The 10,958-nt window shown below is 32.4% G+C and overlaps 1 protein-coding gene across 3 annotated transcripts; it reads left to right on the top strand.

Annotated features, from left to right (window-relative positions):
• The first annotated feature begins 2,118 nt into the window (after positions 1–2,118).
• Positions 2,119–10,750, top strand: LOC129308701 (homogentisate phytyltransferase 1, chloroplastic). 3 transcript variants are annotated; one of them, XM_054950020.1, is made up of 13 exons: positions 2,119–2,475; positions 2,721–2,768; positions 3,877–4,145; positions 4,298–4,381; positions 4,468–4,542; positions 4,634–4,717; positions 5,252–5,341; positions 5,746–5,847; positions 7,077–7,172; positions 7,285–7,346; positions 7,430–7,525; positions 8,370–8,474; positions 10,492–10,750. In XM_054950020.1, exons 1-12 carry the CDS (start codon positions 2,424–2,426, stop codon positions 8,446–8,448), a joined length of 1,137 nt encoding a protein of 378 aa, XP_054805995.1. In that variant the 5' UTR covers positions 2,119–2,423; the 3' UTR covers positions 8,449–8,474; positions 10,492–10,750. The 3 variants fall into 3 exon arrangements, with proteins under 3 accessions (XP_054805995.1, XP_054805996.1, XP_054805994.1); XM_054950019.1 differs by having other exon boundaries at positions 2,121–2,475; positions 7,275–7,346; XM_054950021.1 differs by lacking the exon at positions 4,634–4,717 and having other exon boundaries at positions 2,120–2,475; positions 7,275–7,346.
• The last annotated feature ends 208 nt before the right edge of the window (positions 10,751–10,958 follow it).

The following is a 10,958-nucleotide window of genomic DNA, read 5'->3' as shown; positions in this document are numbered from 1 at the left end:
TTCTTATCTTAATCAATGAGTGATTTTATTATTTTGAGATAGTGAAGTTTTTGGTTCATTAAATTTATCTGACTTATTAAAAAGGAAAAATGGTAATAAAGTCTCCCCAAATTATACAAATGATAAGTTAGTCATTCAAAATATCATAATTTGATTGAAGTTCTTAAGCACTTTCGTATCAATAAATTTTAAAGTGAAAAGACTATTTATTTTTATTAATAAGTTGTAATTTATTATTTAATTCTTACAATTATTTAAATAAAAGTTATTATTACTTAAACAAAAATTATGATTGGAGTTGTTATTTTGAGAACTTGTTTTTCAATATCAAAAATCACATTTGACAAATTGCGATTTTTTGTTTAACTTTAGTGATTCATAAAACAAGAATTGTTATTCCTTAAGCAAAAGTTGTGATTAGATATTATTATTTTGAGATAAAAATCATATTTAATAAATTATAATTTCTCGTTCATTTCTTGTAAATCATAGAATAAAAGTTGTTATTCTCTAAATAAAAGTTGTGATTGGATTTGTTATTTTTAATAAAAGTAAAATAATTTTTTTACTTTAACATTTATTGACATAAAAGTTATTAGGCATTTCAGTGAAATTATAGCTATTTGAGAAACTAGATTGTTATTTATATAATTCAAAAGAATTTTATTATCACTGTCTTTGATAAAAAAAAGTATTGAGGGCTACTTTTAAATCATGAAACTTTTGGGTCTCTATAACTCAATTTTAGCCAGACAACATGGCTTAAACCCAAGAAAACTCAAAACAGGTTAAATGGGTTAACTATAGTTAAATTTATTATTTTGCCTTTTCTCCTTGTTCTTCTAAATGTTAAATCCTGAATTAAATCTAAATCTCTTATTTAATTTTTAGGGTTGTTATACTTTTATTATTTTTCAAAAACTTAAATTTAATATTTGTATGAGACATATATAAGATTTTATGAATGCATTTTTCACTTGATTGAAAATTATGAACTTTTTATTTAAACATCATAGTTTTCACAGTTAAATATGAACATTGTTGCGTATTTAAATTAAAATATATTATTTGAATGTGATCGATCTGATTCTAGGTTAGACATTGACTGTTAAATTACTGTCTCAATTAATTCAATAATTGATCTAATTTTCAGTGCATTGTCAATAGTTGAAACAAATCTTATGTATCAAAAGTGTCATTACCCCCATATATATATATATATATATATATATATTAGGTTAAAATATGCATTTAGTTTTTTAAATTTACACAAAATTTTATTTTAGTCTTTTAAATTTATAAAGTATCTTTTTAATTTTTTAACTTTAATTCTATTACTTTCATAAACATTCTCAAATATGTTGGCATATTAAGTTTATTTTTTTAAATAATAAGACTAACAAAAAAAAAACTAATAACATTAGGATTTGAGGACTGAAAAAATACTTTTTAAAATTAAAAAATTAAATTAAAATCTTATATAAAATTAAAGAACATAAAGTATACTTTAACCTATATAATATAATAATAGAATTGTACTTGTAAATGATAATAACTATTACTATTAATTTCTATTCCCTATAAATACATACATACATACATATGTATATGTATGTGATTTTTATCTATTTTTTTATATCTACTATGTCCAATTTTCCTATTAAATCTTAGCACATGATTTTTTAATATTCAGAATTCCTATGGGTAAAATTTCAGAAATTTCAGAAACTATAATTGAAAATAAAAATTATATATATGCCAATATTTACTTAAAGAATTTGACCTAGTAGATTTAAATAAATAAAATTTTTTTATCACATAAAACTACATGTATAATTGATGGCTTATACATAAATTTTATAATTTACAATAATATACTTATTACATTGGTTGGAAAAAATTTATGAATGTGATGTGATGCAGCTGACGGAGACTTTGACACTCCCGGTCCCTAGATCACTACTTGCTATAATATTTTTCCAATTTTACATACATTGATATTGACACTGATGATAGTAGTCATGGTGGACCACGGACTGAATTTTTTTTTTTCTTTCTCTTTTTTGTTTGACCAATAAAATAGACAGAAAAATTTTCTTTTCATTGCATTTCAGGAGCCACATTTTCGGCTGGAGGGAAAGTTGTCACGGTTTTCGCACGTGGCCGGACTGAGCAGGGCACGTCAGTTGAAGTGAGAGGGAGCACACAATCGTCATGGACCCTCCCACGACGAATTTTGTCCTCTTTGCAAGGATCGTGCCATGATTATTCCAACCAGAGAATGACTGTGTGTGTGTGCATTCAAATGGCGAAAGGGATGTGGAGGTCAATGCGTTACATGATATAAGCTTTGCAGCTAGCTGCAGTAACAATAACTGAAGCTCCGGTCTGGTCCCTTCACAGACTGAAGAAAAATCGACTTGATGGATTCGTTGCTCCTTGGGTCTTTTCCTAAAGCTTCTGTGATGACCTCAGGTATCTCTGCTTTTCATGAATAATACCAGTTTCTGGTTCCGCGTTCAAATTGATGAGGCCCTGAACCTTATTGATGGAAAAACCCATCTGGGTATTTTGAATTTGGACGATGGTCGCTGGAACTTCTAAGAGTACTGATTTATCATTTCATGGTTATTGTTCAGCATGTATCTGATGACCAAGATTATTATAATTTTGATACCTTTTTTCGGCGTTTACGTACTAATTCAGGCATTCCTTGACAGGTAGAAATAGCTGGAGGAGTAGAAGTTACACCAAGGGCTGCTATGCAAGTATGCTTATATATCGTTCCTCTTTTTGTTGCATTCTGCTTTATAAGGAGTAGAGTATCTTGCTTTCTACATTATCTGTGAGTCCGCGGAGTAAATAGGATTTATTTATCAATCTGTTTGACATTTTAGTGTAAATGGTAGGAGGAGAGGGAGGGGGAGAAAATTGACTGCCTGTTTCTGTTTATCTCTTTCTGATTCAATCCCTTTGCTCCCTTTTCTCCCATTTTCATTAGACTTTCAAAGTTTTGTTAATTTTATTGTTCTATTTCTACTCCTAATCCCTTTTACATTGCGATTAATTATACCTTTCTACCCTTACTCAAAAGGGAATTTCTACATGTTCTGGGGAAATAATAGATGCTTAGTCCGTACAAAGCATTGGGAATAATGACAATGGTGTGACGCAATTAAATGTATAAAACGTTTGAAGTCATAATAAAATAAAAGGAATATAAGTAGGACTCATTCGAAAGGTTGAAAATTCCTCATCACTGGAAGCATGGTTGCTGCGTGACTGTACATTGAGGGACGCCAGTTCTGCAGCGGTATCTTGCAAACTCAAGTTTGCTTGAGTTATATGGAAAATGATGGTCTGTTGCTTCCAAAAAATTAAACTGTATACTTCAAATTTTTGAATATTAAGGGTTGATCTTAATATAAACCTCATCATTTTATACAATGGATTTTATAATAAAGCTTCCCTGTTACGGTGCTCAAATTACACTTCACCCATTAGCATCAGCATAAAATCCCCCCCCCCCCAACCCAATCATTGCAATAACAAGAAATTGAGAAAAAGATAATAACTCCTCCTCTTAGTTCACCTGAACTTTGGCTGGAGATTTTATAATTAACTTATGGTGCATCATTCTTTTTTTTGTGTGTGACTTTATATAGAATGCACTGAAGAATTTTATGAACTCAATCAATCGATTGCAGTAATTGATTCTCTTATAGTCTTATTAATAACTACATGTCTTTGTGGAATTGTAAAATTGTGGCCTTGCCAAAAGTTTAGAAATCACTTTAAATTGAGAAATAATTTCTATATTTAGTTCTTCAAAGGACACCGGTTCTCTGTTCTGACAAATAATAACCGGTACTCTAGGTTCTTATCTTAGAACAGCTTCATGGCAAAATGCTTGGAAGGTCCAAAATGATATTCAGATCACAAGGTTCTTTCAGAATAATAACAAAGGCATGGGAAGAGGATATACATGTCCAAAAAGTGCCAGAAAATATATCGTGAATGCAGCCTCTGAACAATCTTTTGAATCTGAACCGGGAGCTTATGATCCAAAAAACATTTGGCACTCTGTCACAAGAGCCTTAGATGCTTTTTACAGGTTCTCCCGGCCACACACAGTTATTGGCACAGTTAAGTTGAAATTTTTTGAATACTCTTTCGGAAACATATAAACTTTATATATTTGATTAATCCAATTCAATTATATGAGCCTACTTTGTAATTTAGTGGCAAAGTTGCTCTGCTGAATGTTTGGAAGGCGCTCACTTTTGTGTTTGAACAGGCATTAAGCATACTCTCTGTATCCCTCCTTGCAGTCGAGAAGTTATCAGATTTATCTCCACTGTTTTTCACTGGTGTATTGCAGGCAAGGCAACTGATGAGTTGATTTACTTAGACGATGAATTGCTATTTTACGTAACTCAATTAACACATTTAGTTTTTATGTTCCAGGCTGTGGTGGCTGCCCTCTTTATGAATATTTACATTGTTGGGTTAAATCAGTTATCTGATGTTGAAATAGACAAGGTTTGAAAGTTACTAATAGAAATAATTTGGAGAGTGGGAATTTTCATTTTGGGACTTAAAAAGTTTACTGACTTGTATATGTTTATCGTAGATTAACAAGCCATATCTTCCATTAGCGTCTGGGGAGTATTCCTTTGTGACTGGTGTTGCGATTGTTGCATCTTTTTCAGTTCTGGTACCAGATATAGAATTGTTCTTTTTTGCTACTGGAGTGCACTTTATTTGCCCTGATTTATCATCCTCCTTATTTGTGGAAACTAATTTTAGGTTTAATGAACAATTATCTTTGTTCCTGGTCAGGTAATAATTTTTTAAGAAATATTTTCCTTGCATATTTGTCTGGTATCTATCCTTAATATTTGCTCTACTTTGGAAAATGGAACCAAATTTTCAATATGATAAATATGACCTGTTGCTCATTATGTCTGATGCCTGATGTCCTGCATGTTAGGGGTAATTTCTGATCTGTTTTCTTTGTTCAATGAATCAGCTCTATGATTTTTATGTCTTTATCCTGATGTTTATGACCTTGCTCTTTAGCCCTTTTTTCTTCTCTTATGTTGAAATTCTTTTTTGATTATTTGATATGATTTCTTTAAAATCTTGCATCTTTTGGCCTCTCTAATGCTTTTTGCCTTTTTCTGAATATACTGTTCTGGCTTTGCTTAATTAGCTAACTGGTAACTGGCTTGTAATTTATTATTTTCAGAGTTTCTGGCTTGGGTGGATTGTAGGTTCATGGCCTTTGTTCTGGGCTCTTTTCATCAGTTTTGTTTTAGGGACTGCTTATTCAATCAATGTGAGTTCGTTAACATTGTTTGATTTTTTATGTTCTGTTGTTACTTGGGGACTAATCATGTTAGAATGTTTTTAATTTTTATGTATTTGATCAGAGTTGAATCCAGTGCATTTTCCTCCAAAGTTCATGTTTTCTTTTAACTATAATCATTTTCCGTTTTTTTTTTCTTTTGACAGAAAATCTGAGAGTTTGAGGTGGAATATGAGTTAGAATTATGTGACAACTCTATTTTATATAATGCAGGACTGGGATGTAATAAATGACAAGTAATTCTATTGTTTTTGGTCAACTCATTTAAAAATCTGTAGGCAGACAAATGCGTTATTGTGATGCTTATTTTATAAGTTATATTTGATGTTGTTGATTGCAACGGTCTTGACTTAATAGCTCTTGGAAACTTTCAGTTGCCTATGTTGAGATGGAAGAGGTTTGCGGTGATTGCAGCAATGTGCATCCTGGCTGTTCGGGCAGTAATTGTTCAACTTGCATTTTTCCTCCACATACAGGTTGTCTCACCTGATCCTGCACTTCAAAGACAAATACTTGTTAATATGAATGCTTTGGCTTTTTTTGATAGCTACAAAAAACCTTACTTCCCAAATCATTAACAATAATAATCATCATCATCATCCCAAGCTCTTGTGAGCGTGCTTGATTATATTCATAATCCCATATAAACTGATCCTCTTTCACCATCTGCTCGCCCCAGGTATGGTGAGATTCTGTAATTATCCTTTTACATATCTAGAGTAAAGAAGAAACCTGAAAAGAAATATAGTAGGGTGTCCAAAGTTAACAAAAGTGGTATTATTAACATGGTCTCATTGGTATGTCTGAAGTCTATACTTCCAATCTAGCGAGTCCACCTTTTCCGAGAAGAAGTATGAGGTCCTTTGGTTACTGTCAAAGTATTACCTACAACTAGGGTGAATTGCAGTTTACTCTGTGGTTGGACCCAAGATCTCTGATCCCCCCCCCCCCCCCGCCCTCTCAGTTACCACTTATAAAATAGTCATGTGAAAATAAAGATGATCAATAATTTCATTGTTGAAAGCTTTGTATTACTCATATCTTAATCAAATTTGTAGTCCTTTAAAGTCGTTATTGACAATAAGATGACGTTTTGAAATCACACTTAATTTCAATAATAGCCTCAAAGTACCTTGAAAATATTCAACATACAAATGGAAAATCCATTTGATTATGACAATGTTAATCACTTTAAAATTCACAATACTTTTGTTAAATTTAAGGTGTAAATTATCATAGGGTTATTAAACAGTAATTGACCAAATCATAGTGATGTTCATTGACACAGTTTAAATCACCTGGGAACAAACTGATTTTAGGCCCAACCATCTGGTGATAAACTATAATATATATTCATAAAACTATTATGGGATTTTATTTAATGAAATAAGCTTTTAAACTGAAGTAGTATTTCACATGCTATTAAAGCCTCTGTAACCAAATGATTTAAAGTTCGATCCTTGCTACTTCTTGTTCTCTTGCTCAAATTCAAGTTTCTGCACAAAGATATAATGGCGTACACTTTGTCAACACCCTGCACAAAGATATAATGACATACACTTTGTCAACACCTCAAGTCCAAAGGACTTATGTGTGACAGAGCATTAAAAATTGTATTAAAACTATTCAAGTTTTCCATTAACAACTTAAGCTTTGAATCAAAATAATCTTTTTAAGAGTCACTAATACATTTAAAAATGTCTAGACTCATGTCTTCAAGAGGCCAGCTCTATTTTCAAGACCACTGGTTTTTGCAACTGGATTCATGAGTTTCTTCTCTGTAGTTATAGCGTTATTCAAGGTAAAAGCTCTTTACTTCCTAAGCTATTCATTCCTTCTCATCATCAAACTTTTGATTGAAGATGTGCATGTAATGTTTAACGCTGCACTGAGTTTAATATAGGATATACCAGACATTGAAGGAGATAAAGTATTTGGCATCCAATCGTTTTCAGTACGTTTGGGTCAAAAGCGGGTATGTGCCTAAAATGCAACATCTTGTTGGACTCGGTTGTTCCAGCTTGCATTCCCTGATATTCTCCATTTAATTTTTGCCAGGTATTCTGGATTTGTGTCTCACTTCTTGAAATGGCTTATGGAGTTGCCCTCTTGGTGGGAGCTGCATCTCCTTGTCTTTGGAGCAAAATTATTACGGTAAAGTGGTTGTCATATTTTTGTCTCAGGGGTATTAGAAGTAGGGTTTTGATAAATTATTATTGTAAAGTAGGGTTTTAATTTTTTTTTCTTGGAAAAATGATTTGCAAGGGATTCATTCTTGTAATGTTTATCACTTGCTCTATAGGAGATATTATGCTTGCACTAGCTTTTCCTTTTCAAGCTTTATAAGGGAGAATGACAAGTAAGGACTTTGTAAGAACATTAATGCCAAATTATTCAGTATTAAAATATAGTAGAAGGAGTACTGAAATTTGAAAATGTCAATGTTAAAAAATCCTAATTTGACATTCATGTTTTTACAAGGTCCTTATTTGCCATTCTTCCTGTATTTATTTTAAAAAAATCTCTTTTCGCTTGCGTTTTGTGTTTTTTTGGTTGGTTCCCTCTTATTTGTAATTCTCCCTTCCTCCCCTTCCTCTCTCTGTTCTTCCCCTTGATAAAACCTTCTCTTGTTAACCCTCTTTCCTTTTAATAAAAAAAACCTCCAACACCTACACAGACCAAGGAAAAGTTTCACTGAAGGAACAGACCGAATTTATGTCATCTTAGGAAGCTTTTACTGTGGAAGATTTATATTGCGAAGTCTGGAAATATCTCCATGAGAAAGCAAATGTGTTCCATATACAATATTGATTTTATTGTCAACTGCAAAATGAGTCTTCCAAGGCTAGGAGGCATTAATTCTCAAGATTGGAGAAAGCTTAGGATTCTCAATAAATATACGAATTGTTATTTACATCTTTATACCAATTAATAACTTTCAAGTACGGCCTAGATTGAACATTTCACCAAAGCTTGAAATTTACTTCCAATGGGTTAGGGTCTTGGGCATGCCATCCTTGCTTCAATCCTCTGGTATCAAGCCAAATCCTTGGATCTCAAGAGCAAAGCTGCCATAACATCCTTCTATATGTTTATCTGGAAGGTGAAATTTCCTTTTTGTTTGCAAATCCCTTAATACATGTTGGTTTTGAATATTTGGTGGTGCAAGTAATAGCAATTTTCCACTTTATACCATAAAATGATTTTTTAGAAGTATCTATTATGTGGCTGTTCAGTTACAAATGAGTTCCAAATTTATGTATGCCAAACAGAAGATAAAGTACACTGTGCTCAAGTAGAATTCATTTTTACTAGAAGTTAATTTACATATTGTAAGCAAAGTAGTGAGTGAAATTTACTTAGATCATGGTTGTAACTGTGGTCGTGGTTTATTGCATGTTATATGGAGCTAAAAGGGATCAACTCAATTCTTGAACTGGTCACCAATTCTGATGGCTCAGCTGTATCTATACAACAACAAGCCTTATCTTATTAAGTGGAGTTAGCTATATGGATTGCATGATGCCATTGTGTTCTATTAGCAGCCTAATCTATAAATATATTGTTTAACTAAAAGGCTTCATTCAATAACTTCATTGAGTGTTTGTTTTTGTCTTCTTCTGCCCCTCTACCCCTCCCTTCTTGGTGCCTCCTATGTTCTCCTTTGTACATATCTGAACCACCTTAACTGAATTTTTACCATTTTTTCTTCAGTACTACTTACATGTCCATATCAATATTCTCATCTTTGTTACCCCAACTTTATATTATTGTTCTCTCTTTAAAACCAAACATTCATTACTATGTAGCATTACCGATCTTATAACAGTTTGATAAAACTTCACTTTAAACTTATTAGATACTTTCCAACTCACAAATAACTCATGTAACCTTTCTCTATTTGCACCACCTAGCTTGTATTCTATATGTAACTTCTTCATCAATTTCACCATTATTTTGTGTAACTGATCCCAAATATTTGAACTTTGTCACTTGTGGTACGATTTGATCTTTTTTTAACCTCCAAATTACTACTAACTTGCCTCTTATCGAACTTCCAGCGCATATATTTTGTCTTACTCCCACTTTAGTGGAACCTTTTGATTTAATGGTACATATACTTCTCTTGAAATGGGTGCGGTTTAGGGATCACGAATCTGTGTCATCTTAAGTTGTCTCCAAAGTTCTTTAAAGTCTTTCACATTTTTCTATAAGACAAATCCCGGCATGTGAAAGACTTCACAAAACTTTGGAGGCAGATGATTTCAAAAAATCCGATTCATTCAGATCACACCCCCTGATTGGATGGGGTTATGTTAAACCCTCACTTGTGAATCACAAGAATCTGCTCCAACAACAACAAACCTTATCTCATTAGGTGAGGTCGACTACATGGATTGCATGACACCACTGTGCTCTATCATTAAACAAGCTTTTAAAAATATTGTTAACTGAGATGTCTCATTCAACAATTTTCATAACTGTTCTTTTTAGTCTTCCTCTAACTCTCTTTACAAGTTCAAGATCATCTGTTTCACTTTTCTCACTAGTATTGCTCCACATTGAAAGAGAGAATTATTCATTAGCTGGAAAGCTATTGATCAGCAAGCTGATGATGTTTTTTTGTAGTAAAATTCAGTTGTGTCCAAGAAGTGCAAAGTGATTCAACATGGCTTATTGTAGCTGAAAAGATCTCAAAGTAGTTTTGGCCTGCAAAAGATAAATCGACCAAATCAACCATATGGATAAAACAGCACATCTTTTAATGAGATATGCTTATCACATGCTTATTCCTTTATTGAGTTGATTTGTCTGCCTTTTTTTTAAATGAGGCCTGTCTAAGAATCATACTTGCCAGTTTATCTGCTTTCTAGTCTGTCCGTATATCTGTCAGAATTTTGCTATGGTCCTTTGATCTCTATTCCATATCTTTATATATGAAGTAATGTGTCATGTTTACTGGGAGGCTCATGAATGTGCTAATCGGCGTGTGAGAGTGACTCAAGATCATGACACTTGACAGAATACATAGTATATTCTTTTTGTTTTATTTTTCTTTCTATGGTGATCCATCCCTCTTCATGAAAGTACTGTTTCTGATGATGTTTTTATTATTGCAGTTATTTTATGCAGAGTACTTCCTCATTCCCCTGGTTAAATGAGAATGCAGCAGCATTGTTGACTTGAGAATTAGTTGTTTAAGTAGAGTCTTAAACATATGCGATGCATAATTGTAGATGGAGAATGTTGTAAATTTGCTGAGTTATGCCTTTTTAAACAAACTCTGCAATGGCAGGGAAGAGGGCCAGCATCACTATTTGAAACCAGACAGACCATAAATACAACTGATCTTTTGATAAAATCTAGATTTTTAATTCATGCTTGGCTGTTATTTGTTCTTCCTCAGTGAAAGAACATGATGGAGAGAAAATAAAACCGGACTACAAAAGCAATTCTTAAAAGATGGAGATTATAATTGAAAAATATTTTGGATAAATGAATATAGAATGTAACTTTCTATCTAAACATTTGTCTTTGCTTGTCTTACAACTTCTCTATTGCAGTTTACCTTATATGCGAAGCCAGT

This window comes from Prosopis cineraria, unplaced genomic scaffold (assembly GCF_029017545.1).
Source record: "Prosopis cineraria cultivar Desert tree isolate PC_DT_omini unplaced genomic scaffold, ASM2901754v1 PC4, whole genome shotgun sequence".
NCBI lineage: Eukaryota > Viridiplantae > Streptophyta > Magnoliopsida > Fabales > Fabaceae > Prosopis > Prosopis cineraria.
Note: the sequence above shows the minus strand (reverse complement) of the source record. Positions and strands in the feature narration are given on the sequence as shown.